General features: G+C 39.3%; 2 protein-coding genes across 10 annotated transcripts in view; both read right to left on the reverse strand.

Moving 5' to 3' along the window:
* Nucleotides 1-26,464, reverse strand: part of Indy (I'm not dead yet) — a 329,958-nt gene that overhangs the window by 276,351 nt on the left and 27,143 nt on the right. The window contains exon 1 of one of the 9 annotated variants that reach the window (XM_067791199.1): nucleotides 5,213-6,352. The exons of the other annotated variants lie outside the window; for them this stretch is intronic. The gene's annotated coding sequence lies outside the window, so the exon portion shown is untranslated. Of the gene's footprint in view, nucleotides 1-5,212; nucleotides 6,353-26,464 lie in introns of those variants that run through there. 9 annotated transcript variants of the gene reach the window in all.
* Nucleotides 6,992-10,547, reverse strand: LOC137233545 (uncharacterized). Its single transcript, XM_067756636.1, has 2 exons — nucleotides 7,066-10,547; nucleotides 6,992-7,014 (listed from the first exon to the last, which is right to left on the reverse strand). Exon 1 carries the CDS (start codon nucleotides 8,344-8,346, stop codon nucleotides 7,261-7,263), a length of 1,086 nt encoding a protein of 361 aa, XP_067612737.1. The 5' UTR covers nucleotides 8,347-10,547; the 3' UTR covers nucleotides 6,992-7,014; nucleotides 7,066-7,260.

Consider the following 26,464-nt stretch of genomic DNA (forward strand, 5'->3'; position numbering starts at 1 on the left):
AAAGGTGCATTAAGGTTAATTATGTGACTATTCCGCCAATATTTTGCAGAGCAGAAGTCTAATTTTGTTTGAGTCCGCAACGAAATTGATACAGGTTGAAAGGTTATTACCTATAACATATCCAAAAAGGTAAAAGCTCAAACCTAAACATCGTTAGGTGGTGAATTAATTATGAAAAGGCCGCCTTACCAGTTACGTTTCCATATTTAGTGTTGATTCGTTGATGTCTCGCTCAAAATCAAATTTGGGCCTTTCAAAATAACTTTGGTAAAGATTTAATTTATGATTTTCTCCGAAAATTTACTCAAACTAGTCATATGGGATATCAAAAAACTCAAATTTATGTCAGGATTATAAATACGAAGAAAAAGTAACTCTTTCACCCGTTAAACATTTCTCCGTGACATCACTCATCGAAAGGGTTCACACGAAATGGTTTTTGGTAGCAACTTTCGATTGTTGGAAAAGTTAGATTCTTAATCTTCGCGTTGATGTAAGTGAATGGATAAAGGCCATATCTTTGTGGGGCGTTGCGAAATTCATTTTTGACAGCTGAGATAAATGTATCGTATACGTACATATGTATGTACGTAAAGGTTAACGCATCATGTATTAGCTGCTTTTTGCGGACGACAACGCAGATTCTTCACCACGTTTTATACATAGACTTGTTGGTCGCTTCACAGCGAAGGGAGGAGGCGGTGTCAAAGCCTCAAAACACTTTTCACTGCAAAAACACTATCTACCATTCTATGCTTTTACAAAACTTTGCCATTTATTGATCATGTTGAAAATAGATACATATAAAAAAACCAAAGAAACACACCGTAGCACAGAGGTGTCTCCGCTATTAAGCACAACTTGTAGCGAGTTATTTAACCACTCCAGCGAGTCTTCAATAATTGCCGCTAGATGGATCTAAAGGGCGAATTAATGGTGATTTATAACCATAAAGCCATAACCAGATAAAACAGCTGATCGAACCTACCTTAAGGAAATCAATGTAATCGAGTTAGCGTTATGGTATGGCACCATTAATCGATTACATTGATTTCCATAAGGTAGGTTCGATCAGCTGTTTTATCTGGTTATGGCTTTATGGTTATAAGTCACCATTAATTCGGCCTTAACTCTCTGCACGCCTAGCCTAAAGAGTTACACACAAACATACATACATACATACATACAAGTGAAGCTAATAAAGCGTGTCAAAAACAGGCGATTTCGATGTCAGCTTAACACGGATTTGGATCACCGCATTCACCAAGTTATTAAAACAAAACTTTAAATGCTCACTTTGTATAATTTTTTCAAAAAATTAATAAAGAACAATTAGTTCAAATAAAATGACCCAAGTGGAAGAACATGTTTTCAAATTGTCCTCAAGTTGTTAAAAAAGCAAATTACCCGAAAAAAGTGCCGATTTTTTCAAAAGATCTATACCCGATTGGATAAAAGAATAAGCGAAATCAGTGATGCAAAATCCTTTAGTAGGTTGTAGGGATTTAAACACTCCTTTGAAATGATTCTCACCTTATACTTAACCTCAACTTATATTCAAACATCTGTTGTTTATTTTCGCAATATTGTCTGAAATGTTAATTTTGATTTTCACACTTCATCCTTCAACACCCAAGTCTTCCGATTTGACATTTCCTAAAGTTGGCGGCGCTATCCCAAACTAGTCCCTTGGAGTGAATCACATTGATTATAGTCTATGAACCAAGTTGAAATATCACCTACACGTTACGGCTCCTGTTACAAAAGTGAATTCGTAGGCATATATATTTACCAGGTGAGGCTTGGTCCTTCGCAAGAACACTCAAAGTGGTGAAGCAAAAGCTTTCCCAGGGCAGTCGAACTAATGACCGTGTGTGCTACTACCCTAACGTAGTGGACAGTCGAACTAGTTTTTAACTTAAAATCGGTCGACTTTCATTCAAAAAAACGTTTTGATTTAACGAAGACTATTGAAATCAATGTTGTGAACACAAACGTCTGCAAATTTTGGTCTACATTTTAAAAATGTTATCCAGTACTTAGACTGCTTATAATTTCGAGGGCGGCATCCTTGACCGAATAGTCACTCCCTAACGTTTCAAGGTGTTTCTCTGGTGTAGCTCGGCAGCATAGCGCGACAAAAACATCCACTAGAAAGTCTTCGGAGCTACGCCTAGAGCTTCTAGGAAAGTGACGTTGACGAAAGTATGAGTTCGAACTCGCAGTCCATATGATGTGATGGCCAGGAGGCGTGGTGGCGACTGGTGGTCGGGATTGCTACTGTTCGCACATCGCGAATTGTAGCTTTTAAAACAGCCGAAAAAACTGGATGCGCTCTTTGGCGGGATCAACAATGAATGGGCATTGATGCTTATTGTAATAACCCGCTAATGAAACAAACTATTTAATTATTAATTTGTACTTTTATTTCTTCTGATTCGCACGCGGCACTCTTTACATACAGAAATCAACTGAACTCAAATGTCATTGTTTCTCTCAGCAGCATCAGTGTCAGTGTTGTTCAATTCGGGGTTGCCACATCCCTCCTTTGTTCACCAGCTTGATTTTCAACCCTTGGCCTGGAGATGGAGTTATTTTAGCCGGAGTAGGTGCGTGTCGATCATCGTCCGGGTCACATGTAGAAGAAACAGATTGCGGTAGCGTGGCCACTGGTATGCGTATTTCGCAGGCTGAAGTAGTATCGAGGGAACGGTCCCCCATTCTGGGTGAAATGGGTGGTATTTTCTTCAAGTGAGCTACATTCCTCATCAGAGTTCGGCCTCCCCCAACTACCTTTACTATGTTGCCTTTCCTTTCCATCACCTCGTATTCTGTTGGGTCGAAATTAGGAGTGAGCTTGTGTGGAAACACGACATTCTTCAAATAAACTTTGTCCCCCACTTCTATGTCTATTTCCTTCCCCCTCTCTTTATGTCAGCTGCCTCTTTCCCTTTTTGTTTAGCCACACAATCCCTTTCCTTCTCCACTGAATCTGAAAACTCTCCAACTAAATCCTGGATGCTCGGTATTTTATCCCTGATGACCCGGCCCAACATTAATTCGGATGGAGCGGTACCCGTGCTACCATGTGGAGTCACGTTATACATAAGCATGAAATTTTGTATTGCTTCTTTGTAATTTTCCTTATTCAGCTGGGCTATCTTCAATCGCTTAACCAGATTTTTGTTCATATTTTCTACCTCTCCATTGGCCTGGGGCCAATATGGAGGTGTTTTAATTTGCTGTATCCCGCACGTTTTGCAATATTGCTGAAATTCCATGCTTATGTATTGCCTCCCGTTGTCGGTTCGTAAGTATTTAGGAAACCCAAGCCTACTAAAAATTTCTTTCATTGAATCGATTATGGCGAGAGAAGAAATTGAGCGAAGAAATTTAAGTTCCATATACCTTGAGTAATAATCTATTAGTACCAGTATATACTCGCTGTTTGGTAAAGGGCCTAAAAGATCTGTAGCTACACAAACCCATGGTCCCGTAGGGAATGGGGTTCTATCCATTGGAGCGAGATTTGGATCTTTCGAAACTAAAATGCAGTCCCGACAGTTCTTTACAAACTTTTCTACCTCACGATCTATTAGTGGCTACCATACTTTCGATCTCAACCGTCGTTTCATGACGGATTCCTCCGGATAGCTTTCATGTGCCAATTCAAGAACTTTTCGTCGCAATGTGGACGGAATAATTATCCGCGCTCCACTCAAAAGAATGCTCCCTACCGTCGAAAGCTCAAATCTAAAAGGATACAGGCTATTAGAAGATGCCGCTTCCCAGGAATTATTGCTCATGCAAGACATTGCATCAACTATCTCCTCATCGTACGCGCTCCTTTCTGCCACTTCTGAGATAGCCATTGACCTTGGAACCGAACTTTCAATCACTCGCAGAATATTGTGTTCACCTTCGAAGTCCAGACAATGCGTCTCTGTGGGTTGACATAGCCGGGATAAAACGTCAGATATGTTTTAGTTTAAGATTCGTCCTACATTTTTGTGCGAAATGACCTACACGCTCACATTTATTACATTTCTTCGATTTGGTGGGGCACGAAGAGCTGTTATCAATATGGCCCTTTCTACCGCATCTACCACATTCGCTACCTTGAGAAGACGGAGCCCGCGACTGATACCGGATTTTGTTTACTGAGTTGATTGCGTTTGAATCAGATCTCATTGATTCTGATTGTTTATTTATTTGTTCAACCTGACACGCCCCGATGACTTCATCCAAAGTAAGTTCCTTTTCCAGAAGCTTCTTTTTAAGCTCTAACGATGCCCATGTGTCAATAATCTCGTCTTTGAGACAGATTTCTTCTATTTCCCCTTTTGTTGACCCGAAAGAACATTTACTCATTTGCTGACGCAACCTCAATACAAACTTTGAAAATGTCTCACCCTCGGTGAGACAAATAGTTCTAAATAAATGTCTCTCAAAAGTTGAGTTCTGCTTAGGGGAGAAATATGCATTGAGTTTTTCAACTAAAACTTTATAGACGTCGTTCTTTGTTTCCTCATCATATTCTTCAATAGCGCCCAGCAAAGAGTAAGCTACGGTTTGTAGTTGCGTGCCGGCTAAATGTAAGAGCTTGTTCTTCTTTTGCCGTACTGTCTTGATATTTTCACATTCTACATAAATTTCAAACGCTCGGAGCCATTTCTCCCATTCAATACGCAATGACTTTTCAATTGTTTCGCAAAGAAACGGCCTTATAGTGTGCTCTGTCATTATGTATGTGCAGCCTGGAAATTCTTAGGTGCCTAAATAATAAAAATAACATTACTTTAGGCCGATAGAACAAAACAAGAAATGACTTTATTTTTCTCTAATTCAGCCACTGGCTGCCAAATATTGTTCATGTGATCATCATATACATACATATGTATATCACAAACGGGTATACCTATGTGTTTATTTATCAACACATCAACGCTTTTGACCTTTGTCAAATGATTGAATTCCGTACACAACTTGTGTCCGCATTTTTAATGCATTAAAATTTTCATTTCGACTTGTATTAAATACACAGCCCCTGACATTTGTCAGATAATTCTTGTCCAGCTCGCACTCTGTACGCAGCTTCTGACCATTGTCAGATAATTCTTTCCAGCTACCACTGTGTGCGTAGCTTCTGACCCTTGTCAGATAATTCCAATTTACTCTCAGTTTTGTTTTCTTTTCCTTTGACACACTATACCTTTCGTTATTTTGTTTTTTTTTTTTCTTTTTATGGCTGACTCGGGAACGAAAACTGTTCACAACACGAAGGTAGTGTAAAAAGGGCAGAACGCATCTGTCTCGCCAATGCATGCACGCAAAATAGTTAAGTCAATGCTTTTCTTTCTTATTATTTTGTTTTTTTTTTTTTACAAACGCTTAGTTAAATTATAATCCGTATTTTCCTTTTCCTTGGTTTTTCACTCGTCGCCAGTGTAATAACCCGCTAATGAAACAAACTATTTAATTATTAATTTGTACTTTTATTTCTTCTGATTCGCACGCGGCACTCTTTACATACAGAAATCAACTGAACTCAAATGTCATTGTTTCTCTCAGCAGCATCAGTGTCAGTGTTGTTCAATTCGGGTTACCACACTTATCATTAAAACTGTGCCACGAGAGTCATGAGTATTAATAGACCATTAATAGCAACCGTAAGTCGCCTTTGTGCGTGACCGGCAACGAGCCACAAATGATTAATTAATAGGTCATATTCATTAATTTTTGTCGTGTACCAAATAAAAAACAAACGTAAAACTCACAATTCATATATCTCTGATTTCACTTTTTCGACTTTACTGCCTTTTTGCTATGGACGGCAGATATTTCAACTACTCTGAGCCAACAGGAAAACTTGCATAAATCTACATAATCCTAAGTGGCATAATGGCAACTCATATTATTGGGATCCGTTGACGCGATGGTACAATCTATTATAAGAGCGTATGCAAAAAAAGTGGGCTTTGCAGTAAATAAGGGCAAGACGAAGTACTTGCCGCTTCCCAAGGCAGTCGGTTCTATGTACCAGAGCGACAAATTGTCATCCTCCCAGCAGCTCCTTGCAGCGGGAGTGCTCCATATTCTCTTGCTCCGGGAAGGTATCGAACCCAATCCGGGTCCGTCTCCTGACCCCGGTCCTGAGAAATGGTTTTGCTGCATCTGCCGGATAAGAATCTTTTTAGGACGGTCATACTCTTGTCAGTGTGTCTCGTGTAAGGGATGGTTGCATCGGACAGGTTGTTCTGGACTAGATCCCATAACCAGACGTCCCGTAACTTCTATAAATCTTTTGTGGCTCCTTGCTGTTCACGCCCTAGGGCGTCCCGTAGTCGACGCCTTAGCGGCCCCCCCCCCCCCCCGCACTTCCTTCCAGCAGCCCCGCTGCCCAGCAAACCACAACAAGTACCCGCTGCTACTCGCGCCCCACGGCGCCACCAACTAATACGGCTGTTCCCACTCATACCTACAATCTCCGTAGTAGAGTCGGGAGAAATGCCGAGCATCAGCCCCTGCCCCCGTCTTCTCACCCCCCCCCCCCTCTTTTCCGACAGCAATTGTGTAGGTCAGGGGAACAGACTCTTAATCCCTACCTCCCTTTGCACCGTTTGCCAGCACAGAATATATATTGTAACGAATTTACTTGCAAATACTCTTTTTTGCCCTTCTGCTAAGTTCGAATCACTAAACTGTTGAATAAATAACTCCAAAATTGAATAATGGAAAAAATGGCATTTATTAAAGTACTTCACAATAACACTCAAACTGTGCACCGAATAGCTTGCTTAATAACCACACTGATTGATAGCTCAATGAAACTCTACTATTCAAAATAATACTGCTCTTGCCCGCTAGATAGCTTCTTAATCGAAATCTCAAATCAAACTGAATTCCAGCGCCTCTACAATTGCCGCCTTTTATACTCTTTGATTTCAACCTTCGCATCTTCTAGGCGCTTCCAGAATCTACTAGTCCAGCAGCTCTCAAACTTCTCAGCTGTAACTAAAATTGCACAATTTTATAGTTTTTCTCATTGCATACTTATAGGAGTACCTCAGATATATGCATGTGTTTGTGCATTGACTCTCCGCTGCCCGTATACGTACATGGTACATATGTGTAGACGCAATTATTGTTTCGTTTATGTAGATACATAATGATTGATCTATGGATGTGAATTCACGTCACTGCTTAGCATCGGCTTAGAGATCGCTCAGTGCTGCTAACATTCGTTACACTGCTCTCCACCTAAGTCTGATCGTCCCGATCAGACAAATCTCCCGATCTAAACGTCGCTTGCATCTCCAAATGTACCACTCTTCCACTCCGTGGTTTCTCAATGCTTTGTATGCGGTAGATAGTATCACTGATCTTCTTCACAACCTTGTACGGGCCTTCCCAACTGCGCCGAAATTTGGCTGGAACACCTTTCCGCCGGTGAGGGTTGTTTAACAGTACCAAATCTCCCGCCAAGAAACCTTCCGAATTAAAGTTCTTGTCATGCCAGTGTTTCATCTTACTACTCATTACCCTGGGCCGTTCCTTCACACTCTGTTGTTTGGCCAATGAACTACTCCGTAGAGCTTGCGCTGGACGGATTTGCTTTGCATAATCAGTATCGTTCCGACGCTTCACAACAGTAGTGTGCCTTGGCTTGAAACCACCCTGGCATTCTTTCAGCGAAATCCTTTCCTTCGTTTTAGTACGTCCATTAGGGCTTTTCAATGTCAGTGTTTCTCTCACAGGTACCTTCGGTTTTGATTTGTTTGGCCCATTTGTTCCATCAACCTTTACCTTTGAATTTCGTGGCCTTTGTCGAGTCTTCTCCACCAGTACCCGATTAATGCTGAACCCTTTTTCCAAACTAAAGTTAAGTGGTATGTCCTGGTTCTTATAGCGCATAATTTTTCTCCGCATATCGATCATGATGTCATGGTCAACCAAGAAGTCCACTCCCAATATGACTTCATCAACGATCTCCGCCACAACGAATTTGTGTAAAACCATGACCTTCCCAATTAGGACTTCACATATCACTTCTCCCTGGACTTGGCTATACTCGCCTGTGACCGTACGCAACCTTGCTCCAGGTAATGACTTTACTCTCCTGTAGACCAAATCAGATCGAATCAAGGAATGAGATGCGCCCGTATCTACAGTCAGTACATGTTCTTTGCCATCCACATTCCCTCTGACGGTAAGACTGCTCGATTTTCTACCAATTTGCAACACAGATTTCACAGGGCATTCAATAGCTGGATCTAGCTCTCGATCTCTACCTCTTACTCGCTCTTGCTCATCTCCTCCAGCTTTGCGTTTACGGCCACCCCACATTGTTGGAACTACTAGGATCAAGATCGCAATGACGTGCAATGTGACCGGACTTCCCGCATTTGAAGCATTTGATAACTTTTTCACTCCGCTTTTGCGATCCTTTCAGCGTCTCCAATATTGCGTCTACCCACTCTGGCCTTTCTACTTCCACACGGCGTGCTTTGTAAACTGGCTTACACAGAAGCAATGCTGTTTCTTGAGTCAGTGCATGGGATACCGTTTCTGCGAATGTAGGTTTTGGGTTTGCATATGTCGCCCGCTTCGTTTCTACGTCCCGTATGCCATTTATGAAACTCTGGATTTTTACCCTTTCAGTGTATTCCACGGGTGCGTCCGCATTTGCGAGATGAGCCAATCTTTCAATATCTGAAGCAAACTCCTGCAATATCTCATTTGCTTTCTGGTAGCGGTTTTGCAACTCTATTTGGTGTATCTGCTTCCTGTGTTCGCCTCCGTATCGCCTCTCTAGAGCGCTCATCAATGTTCCGTAGTTGTTCCGCTCTCCCTCGGGAATAGCCCTGTAGGATTTCAGCAGCAGATCCTTTCAATGCCACGAATAGTGCAGCAACTTTATCTTCAGCACTCCAGTTGTTCACTGCTGCGGTCTTCTCAAACTGAATCTTAAACACCTGGAAAGGAACAGAGCCGTCAAAAGATGGAGTTTTTACCTTCGTATTGCTTGCTGAAACAGCTGGGCGATTTAGTTGCAACTCCTGTATACGACCTCTCAAAGCATCCACCCCGGCCTCGATTTTTTCCTCAAACTGCGTTATTTTCTTGTCCATGCGCGCTTCGAGTTTTGATGATATACGCGCCTCTTGCGCTTCGAGTTGTACTGTTATGCGTATCTCTTGTTCTTTCAGTTGTGCTTCCATATTTGCTGTAATCTGTGTCGACATTTCTGAAATACGTATTTCTTGTGCTTCAATCTACGATGTTATGCGTGTCTCCTGTGATTCCAGTTGAGATGACATTTGTGACGACATTTCTGAAATACGTGCCTCCTGTGCTTCCATCTTGGATGTTATCTGTGTCGACATTTCTGACATACGCGTTTCTTGTGCTTCAATCTTCGATGTCATTTCTGACGACATTTCTTTTACTGTCGATGTTTGTGCAGATATTACAGCCAAAATCATGCTCAAGTCTGTGCTCGTAACTGTCTGCGATTTTTCGTTTTTCTCTTAAATTTTTGTTGTTGTCTCGTCCCCATCAGGATAAAAGACATACTCATCCACATCAATTCCTTCTGCTTCCATTGCCTCTCGTAGCCGTGCCTGAAGTTCGAGTTTAACGCCGCTTGTATTCAATCCACGGCTCTCCAACTCCTTCTTTAGTTGCTGGATCTTCAATTCACTGAACTTTGCCATATCCTTGTTGTCCTCTGGAATTTATTCAACAATTCCTCTTCTGACACCAATTGTAACGAATTTACTTGCAAATCCTCTTTTTTCGCCCTTCTTCTAAGTTCGAATCACTAAAACTGTTGAATAAATAACTCCAAAATTGAATAAAGGAAAAATGGTCTTTATTAAAGTACTTCACAATAACACTCAAACTGTGCAACGAATAGCTTGCTTAATAACCACACTGATTGATAGCTCAATGAAACTCTACTATTCAAAATAATACTGCTCTTGCTCACTAGATAGCTTCTTAATCGAAATCTCAAATCAAACTGAATTCCAGCGCCTCTAAAATTGCCGCCTTTTATACTCTTTGATTTCAACCTTCGCATCTTCTAGGCGCTTCCAGAATCTACTAGTCCAGCAGCTCTCAAACTTCTCAGCTGTAACTAAAATTGCACAATTTTATAGTTTTTCTCATTGCATACTTATAGGAGTATCTCAGATATATGCATGTGTTTGTGCATTGACTCTCCGCTGCCCGTATACGTACATGGTACATATGTGTAGACGCAATTATTGTTTCGTTTATGTAGATACCTAATGATTGATCTATGGATGTGAATTCACGTCACTGCTTAGCATCGGCTTAGAGACGATAGCATCGCTCAGTGCTGCTAACATTCGTTACAATATGTTTGCGACATCCACCCAATGCAGCCCCTGCCATGGACGGTGCCACTTTCCTAGATGTTCTGGTCTCCGCGACGGCAACCCCCCGACGGGTTTCATTGCGCCATGTTGCCAGGCCGCATACCCAAATACACCGGGTACCCCAATGCTTACCCAAGGACACTTACTCCCAGAGTGACTACGTCTCCCCCCCCCCCCCCCCCCCCCATGCACTTAAGAATTCTGCAGTTAAACTGTAATGCATTAACTGGGAAGATCACGGAGATAGTCATTTCATGAAGCGGCACAATATCCGCATTGCTGCTATTCAAGAGACTAAACGCACAGCACGATCTGCTCTGCAGACCTGTTCTGGGTATAATGTCCACAGAAAAGATCGCGAGAGCGGAAATGGAGGCGGCCTCGCGTTTATCATACATCACTCTGTGCAATATCATACATTTGATCCTGACATCGGCCACAGGGACAGTGTCTTAGAACGTCAAGGCTTATCTGTCCGGTCAGGCGATGCAAACCTAGAAATCATCAACATCTACATTCCTCCTGCCCCCTGTTGGCCCAGTGGATGCCGCCCTAATATCAGCGCCTTACTCACTGGCAACAATCGCATTATCTTAAGCGATTTCAATGCCCATCACGATCTATGGCATTCAAACTTGCGGGCGGACAGTAGGGGTGAGATGTTGGCAGATCAAAAAGAAGAAACGACGTTCTGCACAATAAACGGAGACGCCACCACATGTATGGTAGGAAGCTGTCACAGTTCGCCGGATATATCAATCGTGAGCGCAGAACTCCTAAACTGCGTCAATTTGCAGCCGATGGTAAAATTGGCATCCGACCACCTGCCTATACTTATTTCGCTCGAGCGTACCGCCAACTTCATCGTCGCAGAAAAGCGCATTTTCATAAACTTTAAAAAAGGAAAGTGGGACGAGTCCAAATCCTTTACAGACAACCGCTTTGCTGCCCTCCCCATCCCGACTGATGCCCGCCAAGGGGAGCGTGCTTTCCGCAACGTCATTGAATCCGCCTCGGCTCGCTTCATTCCCGCCGGTAGAATTCCCGAAATTCGGCCCACTTTCCGGCGGAGGCCGCAAATTTAGCGAGAGGACGTGACCTTATAAGACAGCTCGATCCCGGCGACCCCAAAATAAGGGATATAAACCAACGCATTAGATTGCTTGTGGATGAACACAAGCGGACGAAATGGGAGGAGCACCTAAGCGGTTGTAACCTCTCTGCCGGTGTAGGTAAACTTTGGTCCACCGTAAAGTCCCTATCGAATCCGTCTAGGCACAATGACAAAGTTTCCATCGCCTTTGGCGATAAAGTGCTGTCGGATGCGAAAAAATGCGCGAGAGCTTTCTGCCGACAATATATAATGCATTCTACGGTCGACAAAGATAGACGGAGGACTAACAGACACGCACATAAACATAAATTCAGCGCGTCACCAATTACAGTCACCGCCAAAGAGGTTGAGGATGCCATCGGTCATGCTAAACCATCCACAGCAGTGGGCCCAGACGGCATAGCCATGCCGATGCTTAAAAGCTTAGGGAAATAGGGTTTCAGATATTTAGCACATGTCTTCAACCAGTCTCTTTCCACCTAGGAGAGTCATATCGCCCGATAACTCTCCTATCGCCAGTAGCCAACACGCTTGAAGCCATTTTGCTCCCCTACTTCAAAGCAAATTTGTAGCTAGCCTGTCATCAGCATGGCTTCAGAAAACTCCATAGCACCACCACCGCGCTAAATTCCATTAGCACCCAGATAAATTACGGTTTAAATCAAAACGCCCACCATAGAACAGTACTCGTTGCGCTGGACCTATCAAAAGCTTTTGATACGGTCAACCATGGTACGTTACTCCAAGACCTGGAAGGGTCTACCCTTCCCCCATGTCTTAAAAGGTGAACCGCAAATTATCTGGGTGGTCGGCAGGCATCGGTGCAATTTAGAAACGAAACATCAAACCCAAGAAGAATTAAACAAGGGGTGCCACAGGGTGGTGTCCAACCCCACTTTTGTTTAATTTCTACAAATCTAAGCTACCTTCGCCACCAGAAGGAGTTACTATCGTTTCCTATGCCGATGACTGCACAATAATGGCCACCCGGGCCCGGGCACTCCTAAAATGTGTTCATACAATATGGATATCAAATGAAAGCTGTTCATGAGTCTTTAGTACAGGGTAGTTTTCATACCTATCGGTGACTAGGGTCTCGAGATATAGGTCAAAACGTGGACCCGGGCACCACTAGAATGTGTTTATACCAGGCATGCTTAACGAACGAAACGATATCATTTCGTTACGATAATCAACGCTAATAAACGAAACGAAGTCACTTCGTTTCGTTTATTAACGTTAAGATCGTCAAATTAACGTTAATTTGTCGTTCTTAACGTTAATAAACGAAACGAAATGACTTCGTTTCGTTTATTAACGTTGATTATCGTAACGAAATGATATCGTTTCGTTCGTTAAGCATGCCTGGTTTATACAATATGGATATCAAATGAAAGCTGTTGATGAGTGCTTTAGTACAGGGTAGTTTTCATACCTATTGGTGGCTAGGGTCTCGAGATATAGGCCAAAACGTGGACCCTGGCACCCCTAGAATGTGTTTATACAATATGGATATCAGAAGAAATCTGTTGATGAGTGCTTTTGTTAAGAAGCAACATTGTTTAATGGCACCACTTGTCTTTAAAGATCTGTCACTCTTTTGATACGTGACAAACTCTTACTCGGCTTTGTATTCAGCTACTTAATTTCATTACTAACTGTTATTTTTCTTAGTATATACTTATACAAATATAATCTGTACATATATTATATTACTTTACTTCTCATCAAACCGCGTGAATAAACGTAGCTTATATTTTGTACGTGCTAAGTTTGCACTTGATAGCATTTTATTTCATCAGGTTATGGGCCCAGATTGGCTTAAGATGACCGAAGAAACAATCCATATTTTCCACCGACTAAATAACAGCAACTACAGGTTGTGGAAGTTCAATGTCGATGCGGTATTAAAAGGCCATGGTTTACTAGGAATAGTACAAGGGATAACCAAATTCAACGATTCGGCATCCCAAGATCAGAAGGACTTATGGATGAAGCGTGACGGTAAAGCAATGGGAATTCTTATATCTTCCATTGAAAAGGATCAAGCAAACCACGTACTAACATGCACTAGCTCAAGCGAAGTCTACCTCAAATTAGCCAATATTCACGACAAACAAAGTGAGGTAAAAGTTATGTGCCTTTATGAAGAATATTTTTCGCTACGAATGCAGGAAGACGAGTCAGTCGCAGATCATGTGTCAAAGGTGTCAGCATTGGCAGCGGAAATAGAAGCACAAGGAGAAAAGTTATCCGAAAATATCAAGATGGTACGAATCATAAGCAGTTTGTCACCAAGGTTCCAAAACTTCAAAACTGTTTGGTATAACGTAAAAGAAGGCAGAACTATAGACAATTTGATGGCAAAGTTACAGCTCGAAGAAGATCAACTCAAGAAGAGTAGTGACGGAGCTGTAAGCGAAGCAGCTTTCAATGCAAAATCTGAAAAACCAAAAAAGTCAATTGCCGAAAGAAAGCGAACGTCAAAATGCAACTACTGCAATAAAATTGGACATTGGGAGAGAGAATGTCGTGCAAAGAAAAAACAATTTAAAAAACGTGAGGGCGACAAGCAGAGAGACAAGAACGGTGATGAAGTAGCATTTACTGCATCAACGTCAGATGTTTTGTTAGCGCCGTACCATGACGTGTGGATCGCAGACTCAGGTGCTACCGAACACATGACTTCATATAAAAATGGTTTACCGATTTAAAATTGTCAAATTCCAAACGATTTGTTTACATTGCAAATAATGAGAAATTGCCAATCCTTGGTTGCGGCGATGTAAAAATTTATGCTCTTGTATACAACAAATGGATACCTCGCGTTCTCACTAACGTTCAATATGTTCCTCAACTAAAACAAAACCTGTTTTCTACAGGCTCAGCAACAACAAAAGGGTTTTCAATGCTGATGGAAACTAAACGATGTGTGCTGATAGACAAAAATAAAAACATGTTGGCCGCCGGTATTCGTGACGCTCAAAATCAATTTAGAATGTTATTTAAGCAAAGAACTGATTATAAAGCAAATTCGGCAAAGATCAATACAATGCAGCAATGGCACTGCAGACTTGGTCACATAAATACAGCAACAATCAAAAACATGTGTGACAGAGGTTTAGCTGATGGCATAAATGTGACGGAACACAACAATTTCTTCTGTGAAGATTGCAAGCGAGGAAAAATGCATCGATCTTCACATGGAGCTGCAATACGACGCGAAGCACGCAAGTGCTAATATTTTCATATGGATTTATGCGGCCCTATGTCTGAATCTGGTATCGGTGGAGTTCGCTATTTCATGTTGTTAAGGATGAATGCACATGCTTCAGGTACGTTTACTTTTTATCCAACAAATCTGAAGTTCTTCAAAAACTTAGATGTTTTATTTCTATGTTACGCAACATGACTGGCGAATCGGTAAAATACATACGGTGCGACAATGGTACCGAGTTTATAAATAAAGAAGTAGCTGAGCTGCTGTCAAATAATGGTATTGTTCTGGAGAAAATCTCACCATACACCCCGGAGCAAAATGGCTTTATTGAAAGAGACAATAGGACTGTTCAAGAATCAGCCCGGACGATGTTGTTGGCCAGCGGACTAAACAAATTTTTGTGGCCTGAAGCAGTGAGAACGGCCGTATACATTCTTAATCGATCAGCACCGGCTAGTCGGGCAAAAACGCCATTTGAATACTGGTTTGGCAAGAAGCCCGATTTGAGTCACTTAAAGGTTTTTGGCTCTGAATGCATGGTTTATCTGCCCAAACAACTAGGGAGGAAAAAGTGGGATGCTAAAGCAAAGAAAATGTATCTAGTTGGCTATGAACCTTCAGCAAAAAATTTTCGTTTGTACGATCAGGAGTCAGCAAAAATAATTGTTAGTTGCGATGTTGTTTTTAATGAAAAGGCAATTAGAATTGGGTCATTTAGCAAAGATGACGAGGGTGATACGAGTAATGAAAACACTGAACAAGATGAAAACGTTTCATCGTCTTTCCAGCCGCATATGTCCAGCACTCCGAAGAATTCTATGAAAAAAGAGACTTCAGCAACCGATATTCCAAATACATCAAATGGTTCTACGTTACAAAGTTCTGTTCCTGATACAAGAGAGCATAATAGGTATGGCTTGCGTAAGGAAGTTTTACCACCAGAGCGATTTGGATACGATTACATGGGCTGTTTAGCAACTATTTCAGAACCAGATTCATATGAAGATGCCATAAATTCGGAACACGCCGTGAATTGGAGAGCGGCAATAAATGATGAAATCAATTCCCTTGAGCTTAACCAAACTTGGGAGTTGGTAGAAAAACCCCGTGATAAAAATATTGTGGGATGCAAATGGGTGTTTAAAGTTAAATCAAACCCAAATCAAAAACCAGTGTTTAAGGCGCGATTAGTGGCTAAAGGCTATTCACAAGAACCTGGTATCGACTATAAAGAAACATATTCGCCAGTAGTGCGATATGATTCAGTGAGAGTGGCTATGGCGGTAGCAGCCTTTGAAGGCATGGAGATGATGCAATTCGATGTCAAAACTGCCTTTTTATACGGAGAACTCCATGAGGAGATTTATATGGACATCCCACAAGGCATCAATGTCTCTCAAGCTCAAAATCAAGTTTTTCGCCTTAAAAAGGGTCTGTATGGGCTTAACCAGGCATCTCGTAATTGGAATTCAAAGTTTGTGGAATTTCTGCAAACATTTAAAATTCAGCAGTCTAATGCTGACCATTGTGTGTTTCACGGCAATATTGAAAATAGTAAGATTATTTTGCTTCTATACGTTGATGATGGGTTGATATTATCCCAAAACAAATCCGCTTTAAATTTATTCATTGGAAAACTATCGAACGAATTTCGCATCACTTATGGTGAAAACAACTATTATGTTAGGCTTGAAATTTATCGCGATATACCAAACCAATCTATAAAAATTAGCCAACGTTCTTATATAAAGAAAATTCTTCAACGCTTTAACATGGATGATTCAAAAGGTATTTCAACGCCTAGTGACGGTAACACATATCTATCAAAACGTAGTGAGGAAGCTACTGTAAAGTACCCATTCAGAGAAGCTGTTGGCTGTTTGACGTTTGCTGCTACAGTATCCAGACCAGATATATCATATGCCGTTGGTGAAGTGAGCAAATTTACAGAAAATCCCAAAAACTCCCACGTACAAGCTGTTAAGAGGATTTTTCGCTACCTAAAAGCAACCATGGACTACTGTATAGAATATAGGTCACGTAATTCTCTTAAATTTGAAGGTTATACTGACGCAGATTTTGCTCGTGATGTTGATACAAGAAGATCTACAACCGGCTATGCATTTCTATTAAACGACAGCGCTGTGACATGGAGAAGCCACCGTCAAAAGACTGTTGCGTTGTCAACAACAGAGGCCGAGTGCATGGCCGCCTGTGAGGGAGCTAAAGAGCTAGTTTGGCTTAAACAACTTTTGGCTGATTTTAGTTATAACCTGGATTCCCCTACGGCTCTTAATATCGATAATCAGGGCACAATTCGACTAATTGGAAATCCGGGATTACACCATAGTACAAAGCATATGGACATAAGGTTACATTTCATCAGGGATCTGCAAAAGGCCAAAATAGTTGAGTTCAAATACGTCAACACAGAACTACAACGTGCTGATATATTTACAAAGCCACTGACAAATCAACGCTTTAGGAATAATTTGCAGCTCTTAGGAATGTCGCCAGTCAAACAATGAGTGAGAGTGTTAAGAAGCAACATTGTTTAATGGCACCACTTGTCTTTAAAGATCTGTCACTCTTTTGATACGTGGCAAACTCTTACTCGGCTTTGTATTCAGCTACTTAATTTCATTACTAACTGTTATTTTTCTTAGTATATACTTATACAAATATAATCTGTACATATATTATATTACTTTACTTCTCATCAAACCGCGTGAATAAACGTAGCATATAATTTGTACGTGCTAAGTTTGCACTTGATAGCATTTTATTTCATCAGCTTTAGTACAGGGTAGTTTTCATACCTATTGGTGACTAGGGTCTGGAGATATAGGCCAAAACGTGGACCCGGGTACCCCTAGAATGTGTTTATACAATATGGATATCAAATGAAAGCTGTTGATGAGTGCTTTAGTACAGGGTATTTTTCATACCTATTGGTGACTAGGGTCTCGAGATATAGGCCAAAACGTTGACCCGGGCACCCCTAGAATGTGTTTATACAATATGGATATCAAATGAAAGCTGTTGATGAGTGCTTTAATACAGGGTAGTTTTCATACCTATTGGTGACTAGGGTATCGAGATATAGGCCAAAACGTGGATCAGGGTAACACTAGGATGCGTTTTTACATTATGGATATCAAATTGAAGCTGTTGATGTGTGCTTTACTACAGATCCTTTTTTATACCGCTGGGTGTCTTGGGCCTCGAGATATAGGCCAAAACGTGGACCCCGATACCCCGAGACAATGTTTATACAATATGGATATCAAATGAAAACTGTTTATGAGAGCTTTACTACAGGGTAGTTTTCATACCTATTGGTGACTAGGGTCTCGAGATATAGCCCAAAACATGGACCCCGATACCCCTATAATGTGTATTTTGGATATCAAATGAAAGCTGTTGCTGAGAGCTTTTAAGTAATTTTCATTGTGATATTCGATTTAGTCGCATCAACTTGGCAAAACTGATAAATATGCATGCGAAGCCGAAATAAAGACATGAATTAATAATACCCACATACCTATTTACATACGTCCTATTCGATTTGTCTGAAATTTGGTATATAAATTTGCCATTAGTAGTATTTACGATGCTTTTTTCCGGGAAGTAGACCAGAGACGGACTGGGACTGGGATTAGGTCTGAGACTGAGACTGAGACTCGGAATGGGACTGGAACAAAATACATACCACCCTCTGGGACAGGCAATAAGATATGAAGAAGAATGAGAAAAACTTGAGAGAAGAGAAAAGAGAGAAGGAGACTGAGAAAGAGATAGAATGAGACAAAATGGAGATAGATGAAGCGAAAAATACGGAGGGAGGAGTGAATACAAAGATTTGGAAAAAGTGTAGAGGGGCGAGGGCAGAGTTAGACGGAAAAATTATTAAAATGTATGCAGATATACCAAATTTAGTGCAGAACAACGTCTGCCGGGTCTGCTAGTGTTTTGTATAAATAAACATTAGTTTTGGAGTACTACTATACTTTTTAAGGACCATTCTTTACACTATTTATGGTGGATTCGCGTTTTTTGCAGGGCATCAAACGAAACTAATAAAAATGAAATAATAAAATAAGTATGGCTGTGTGTGCTCATATAAAAAAGCTTTATGTATTTACGTACGTCCCTATTTTTAAGCACGGCTCAAAGAAACGCACTTTAGATTATAAGTATTGCTTTCTGTGAAATGTTAATGATTAAACACACTTAAATGGCGTACAACTGAAAATTGTAAAACAATACAAATTCAATGAATAATAAATAGTATATGTATGTAGTACCAATAAACCCAGCAAAAACCGGCATAAGCGGTTGTAAGCAATAAGAAATACTGGTTTCACTTCTAACATGTTAACCTTATAGCGTTTTCTTTTCTGAAATAAATTGTTGCCTAAGTACGCTACAAGAATACTGACTATCATATGACTATCATCTGATTGTCAGCAATGTCAACCTAACGATCAGCGCCTCATACAAACTTTCTATCACAAACTTAAGGGGACTTGCGCAAATGTGATGTAAACAACTGTGTACGTGTGAGTTTTTGTCTCCTTCTTATACACCAACATGGCCTACTGATTAAGTATATAGCCGTACTGCTCTCTCTCATTCCTTTTCCTGGATCAGTGATGACACTGTAACTATCAAAAAGTGTCATAAATGATAGTTTACTGTAGATATCAGGTTTGACTGTTATACTATCATAAATGACCATTGTTATATTCCGCCAAAAATGAAACAATGATTTTTGCTTTTTATTTACTTTATTTCATTACGTTTTTAATTTTGTGATAAAATCATACGTGTTTTTCATTTGTTTAAAATAAATATTTTTATAAGAATTCGAGTTCAGAATGTTCAATTTAAATTCAAAAAATAACAAAACAACAGAAGAGCGCTTTCCTCATGCGGAAACACATTTAAAAATGAATCACCACTAACCACTATTATTTTTCGCGTATAAATTTTTTGAGTGCGCCCCATACATTCCGACAGCTTTTGGTATTTTTTAATATTATTTTCGATTTTTTTTCTTTTAGCATGGAGCTTTGAAATGCTCTCTTTTTCATTTTTTAAACTTATTTTTTATATGGTTTTCGTCGGTTGAAAATGGCGGAATTTAAAAAATAACAAAACAACCGTGATAATCATTTGATTGTCATATGATAGTCAGTAGTGACAACATGATTAAATCGGATAAACTGTTCTCGAATACATAAAATTCCGTTGAGAATTATGTATCTGCCTCACATGCATAATGGTATCTGCTGTATGTTCTTTTGTTCTGTACCAGGTGTCCGAAGCTTTCCCAGTTTAGAGTCCTTTTTCATGATTATAGGCTGTCGTTGGGAACATGCGGACATGCGTGAGCGAACAAAGGAACATACATAAATTTGAGTATCAATGTTTACATCATCGCAGGATCAGCATTGTCAATTACAAGTGTGAGTGTATTAGTAAAACTATCAGCGTTTCTTGTAGGGTAAATGGTAAAGCCTTAATAGAGTTACTCCTACCCCAGAAAATTCTCAACATTTATAGTGCATACAAAGAACATTTCAACTCACCATATTCCCTCATATTACAAATCACACAAGAAGATTGCGCATTTCCAATGTAAACATTAGATCAGCTCTTTTTTATGGGCAATCCTTACGTCATTTTCCTTTAGCTCTTGTTTTTTTTCTCTTTCTTTCATTCGCTCAAACAGTCAACTGTGACGTATATGCGCAGAACGAAGCAATTTTGAACTTATGAATGCGCAATCTGGGTATTCATATTAACAGAGTATATGTGGAACTAAAGAGCGAATTGAGAGTTTCACAGAGTTGCACTGCCACACCGCCATTTTATACAGGGTAAAAGTGTAACGCTTTTGCGTTGCGAGCCGGCAACAATTTTCACAAAAGAACGAAATACCCCGTAAAGGCGTTGCCTGTTTTATAGAATAGAACAACAACCCTTGCGCGGCGTACAAAAAGCGTAACACTTTAGCCAGAAAAGAAAACGCTATTAGAATAAGGTAAATATTTTAGACCTATTTACGCTGCAAATCAGCCTTACAAGCCAACCTAATAAACCGCACTGCGTTTTTTTAGCGCACGCAAACAACCGGCGTTTTTTGCCCCAACCCAAATAAGCATGCGTTGCGACAATGTAAAGCATGTGTGCAAACGTCAAATTTAAATGTCACGCAGAACAAAAATTGGAAATCGAGTTGGGTTTTCACGCAGCAAATTCAATTCGGGTTGCTCTCATACAAGTTGTATGTGCATGAGACATTTTTCACAGAAAATGACTTGCGTGCGTTTATATTAGGTTGGATTGTTACTCCTGAGGTTAATAAAAATAAAAAATAAATGTTGCCTAAACTTAAGGGATAAATAATAAATAGATCCTAACTCTTAGTCAATAAATTATTATATAAATATATTAGGGGGACTCATTTAACCGTATAAATTTATAAGGTGTAAAATTATATCCGTTTACACACATTGTTAGGGAACGTACCCAAATTACGTGACCCCTTTAGGGGGGAGGGGGTTTCTTTAGGTACTACACCTGGTCACAGGGGGGGAGGGGGGATTGAGACTTTGTCACGTAGTCAATAATCTCTAGAAAATCTTGCAATTTTTTTCTGTAATTTATTTCGCGTCAAAATTTTCCATGAAAAATCATCAGAAAAACGTGCACGGTAATGCAGTGGACGACCTCTGCAGGTCCTCTCCAGGAGACCAAAAGAGATCTTGTGTATCGTGGAGCAAAGCGCGGACTGGATATACATCGGGGCTGTCGACGAGGAAAAAATAATCACGTCTGAGGAAACTCCTGATGCTACTGCTCCCATAATCTACGATTTATCCCAGTGGCTTGATGCTGGAAGCGTATTCTTTATAAAGTTGAATTAGATGAAAAGGAAAAAGACTTTACTACTTTTAAAATATACTACCGATGGTCACCGAGGGGAGGGAGGGGGATAAAAAGTTGTAGAAAATGGGTCACGTAGTTTGGGTACGTTCCCTTATATGAACGCACTTAGTAATATTCTTTATAAACTGAATTGTCGATCAGCTGTATTACTGTCAAAAAAAATTGTCATTATTATTATTAATTAAAAAAATGCAAAGATTAAGTGAAAAATTAAAACTAAAACGTCTTTACTAAGAAATTCTTGTAAATGACTTGCTGATGTTGGAGATTTCTGATGAAAATGACGGCTGCTAGGTTTGCAAGGTTGCATTCCTTTGAGTACCCCAATTATTATTTGGAGCGCCGATAAAACTAGTTTCAATGAATTAATATACTTTTTAACTTTTCAAAGAACCCATAGAAGATATAAATTCTATATTTCTCGCTAGCTGAGCAACTCAATTTCAAGCTTTTGATATACTGCTTTATAATCTTTCCTACACATGGGGCGGGACTACGTGTTTACGCCGACTCCAATTGACATCTGGAAAATGCCATTTGGCAGATGAATTTTTGAAGAGAATATTTTCATGGCCGATATCATTGTGAATTCATACAAGTGGCGAAATTTGAACAAAAAAAAACGTTAACAATAGTAAACAGCCCGTATCACCTGTTAAATCGCTGTTCGATTACTTAAATCCTTTGTTGTGTTTTTCAAACATTTTTGTAGTGGACTGGCATATTGCATTTTTGACATATTTTAAAATGTTAGATTCAAAGGCTGCTCATATTTTCTAAATAAACTAGATTTTAAAATAAATATTAATGGCACTTCAATTTATTAAAAGCGAGCAAAAAAACAAGCCTTTATTCCATTCCCGACAGTCGTTGTCCCTATTAGCTATTATTTGACAGGTAGGTATGGCAATGGAGGAATAGAGGGATTTGTCACTTGTATGAATTCACAATGGCTGACATAGATTCTAGGCTGACCGATCCACCGCCAAAGAGTGACCCCGTTTAGAAAAACTTTCAAAAAGTATTTTTAATGTTACTTGTCTCGTAACTTGAAGCTAGGAACTCTAAATTAATTTTTGATGATAGATAACCAATCTATGCTTAAATAAAGTTTTGGGTTATAAGCTTTTAAGGAAGTAGTTTCTTATAATATGGCCTTATTTTATTTACTTTATAAGCCTTATAATAAGGTTGATATATTATACCTAATGGCTTATTAAAATCCCTTGTGTTAGCTTTATTTTACATGCGGTTATAAGCCTTATACATACATACATAACGTTATATTTCAGATAAACCTTATCCCTAATGACATAAATACAGAAAAGTAAGGAGTATCTTAAGGAATACGCCATACAAATAGTGTTCCTAATAGAATTTAGGCCTGATGCCGTAAGCATTTATCCGTATGAAAGAAACCTTATATAAGGTTCAAATTTTTGCTGGGAGTACTTCGGCCGTTGAATTTTAAACAGATGTAATTCAAAATATCTATTGTCGTGGGGCAACTGAAAATCTCGAAAAATTAAAACTTTGAATTACATCAGTTTACAATGAAACGGGCGACTTGTCGGCTTGTAAACAAAGCGTCTTTATATGCAAGAAATAAGTTGTAACTTAATACACATATGTATGTACATACTTAATTTACTGATAACGAAAAATGCAATAAGTACAGGACCGTCGAGTGAAAATCTGGCCTCGAACACGTTCATAAGTACGGGCCCTCTGATTTTTTTATTTTACAATTGTTTTAGTTTTTAATTTTGCTAGATTCATATAAAGTATGTACCTATATCTACATATACATATATGTTTGTGAACTGCATTGAATAGGAGATTTTTATTAAGAGTTAATATGTAAAGTGAATATTTCAACATTTCCAAAAAAGGGCTTATAAAAACAAAAGAACAGTAAAAAGGAGACATCCCATATTATGCCTGATTACATTTACGACGGCGGCTACAAAGCGACATCCGTCAAACAATTTTTACACATGTTCTTAGGAGGGTCGGGGTTTTTTGAGCGAAACTAAAATAGTAGTAAATAGCAGATAATAAAAAAAAAAATCATTCTTTTGGGCGTTTTTTAAACATAATTAATGTCGGCAGCTTAATGTGAAAATGTGCTAAGTCACTTTTTACGTATTTTACAGGAGACGAAAAAAACTGAATAATTTTTGAAATAACCTTTTCTTCAATACTGTGAATGAGGATACCTTAGTTGCAATATTTTTGAGTGTAGAAGCTTTGAAAAAGATAAATAAAAATCATGTATGCTAACTCAACAGCTATTTTATGACTTAGCACAATTTCCTCACTCAAAACAAATGTTATCTCCTGACTTAAGCGGCAATTACCCACGGACGTGTGCTGTACGTACGTACGTTTGTCGTACGAAACACGTTTGACCGAACCCTCAAGCCCGTAGGAATCAATGTGTGCGTCTGTGTACATGTAAAAAACATATTTGTGTGTGTATTGTTTACAGATAAGCACTGTTGCCATTGACCATTTTGCATGCATGCTTATGGAAACATCAACTTTTTCGAATTTAATGTTTGATGTAAAAGGCTGGAATTAATATTCAATAAATATAAATAGATTACATATTTATAATCTGCACTTTTACATAACTATTTCGAATTATTTTCACAATTTTTCAAACTTTAATTAGGTGTTTTTGCATAAAACTGCAAACGGTCAAAAATTAGCCAACAAAAGTTTACTAGACAACTCTGTCTAGTGAGAGAGCGATCAGTTGACACGTTCTTACGGAAAAAATCAAAATTGTTTTGATTTCTACGTTCCGGGCTCCGTACGTACGAGCGTTGTACGTCGGTGAGTTTTCGTTTACATTGCACACTCATAAGATAGGTCGTGTCAGCTGACACGTTTTCGGTACGTACGTTCGTGAGTAACTGCCGCATTAGCACTTTTTACTCAATATGTTTCCCCATCACTCCTCACCTTTAATGATTGAAATATAACACTAACGGGTGAATTCTGTAATTCAGTCTCATCTCAAGTCTCTAAATTTGAGATTTTCCTTTAGAGACAATTTTTGTGACTTGAGATGATTTCAGTATTCAGTAAACAAAAGTCCCAAAAACAATTCACCATATCAACGAAATTCACCAAAATGACAATTTACTCATACATTGAACAAATAATATAGCATTGCATTTTGTCAACGCAATGTTGGGTGGTGTTGTGACTGAGCTCGCTAAGACGACGTTCACAACTTTTATAGAAAATCCCAAAGTGTAGAGTTTGATGTTTTTTTTAAGTATTTTCTGTTTTTTATTTTTTTCTATGCTTATTTTAATTTGAGGAATAAAAAGAATATATTTAAAGCGTTTTTCGCAAATAATTTTCATACTTTTTCTGAAATTTTCACGTTTGTGATCTGCCCCGGCCCAGCTCACAAATTATTGATTGCTTTTGTGAGGCTGGAGACGCGAGACAGCTTACAGAATGGCAAATTGTCTCAAAAGTGATTTTCACCCCAAATAGTCTCTAATAGTGACTAGAGACGGCTTTCTGAATTCAGCTATAAAACTATATGTGACTCGGTCTATGAAAAGGTGGCTTATGACTCAAAAAATAAATTGCGAGAAACAGCTGTTAACAGATGTTTTTTTTTTAGTCATAAGCCACCTTTTCAAAGCCGGTCACATATATTTGACAAAAAATACTATTTATTTGTCAAACTATCTCTAACGGTTCTGATCTGGACTCTTTTGCCGGATGGTGCACAGACAATAATTTATATTTAAATTCAAACAAATTATTCCAAAAAGACAACTGCCACATAGTACTTTATCTACAAACCATGGTTCAATTATACAGGTTGGCTCATCTCATCAGCTGATTTTATTTATGTCATTGCATGGTCGAAGGGATTGTCAAAAGGAGATGGCAAACTCAAAATGAAACCAACACATAGCAACATTTTCTTACACATACAAAAACTGCTAAGTTTTATGTTTCCATTCCATACCATTCGCACCAACACCAATACACAGATTTTGACAGACATATTTTGTTGCTTTACAGATGAGCCAACCATGTATAGTTGAACCATGCTACAAACTAAATACTAAATCTCTTAATCGTTGTCAAGAGAGTAAAGACTTGAGTGTAATTTTTAGCTCCAAACTCTCTTTTTCTAGTACCATTGACTTCGTTGTTTCAAAATTTGTTGCAATGGTTGGGATCAGTAGACGTAACACCAGTGACTTTAAAAACGTTGAAGGCACTTTATATATCCTTGGTCAGAAGTCGTCTTGAATATTGCTCAATAATATGGAATCCTTTCTATGAACCCAACTCCTACAAAATTGAGAGAGTTCAAAAATTTTTTACAAAAATTGCTTTACGTATGCTTCACTTGCCAGACGGCTTCCCATCATACACCAGCAGGCACAAATTGCTTGGTCTTCAGGCTTTGCATGACAGAAGAACTTTTATCTCACTCGTGCTTGCCTATAATGTAATAAACTACAGCACGAATTGCTCTGATTTATCTAATTTGTTCGTTCCATATATTCCAATGCGTGATCTTCGGCATAATAGAGTATTTATCGAAATAACTCATAAAATGAATTATGCTATGAATGAACCTATAACTAGGACTATACATTTTTTTTTCCAGAACAACCTGTCCGATGCAACCATCCCTTGCACGAGACACACTGACAAGAGTAAGACCGTCCTAAAAAGATTCTTCTCCGGCAAATGCAGCAAAACCATTTCTCAGGACCG

The sequence above is a fragment of the Eurosta solidaginis genome, chromosome 5 (genome assembly GCF_040869045.1).
Source record: "Eurosta solidaginis isolate ZX-2024a chromosome 5, ASM4086904v1, whole genome shotgun sequence".
NCBI lineage: Eukaryota > Metazoa > Arthropoda > Insecta > Diptera > Tephritidae > Eurosta > Eurosta solidaginis.

Coding starts and splice junctions, on each gene's coding strand:
- LOC137233545 (XM_067756636.1), bottom strand. CDS start 8,346: ATGTGGGGTGGCCGTAAACGCAAAGCTGGAGGAGATGAGCAAGAGCGA.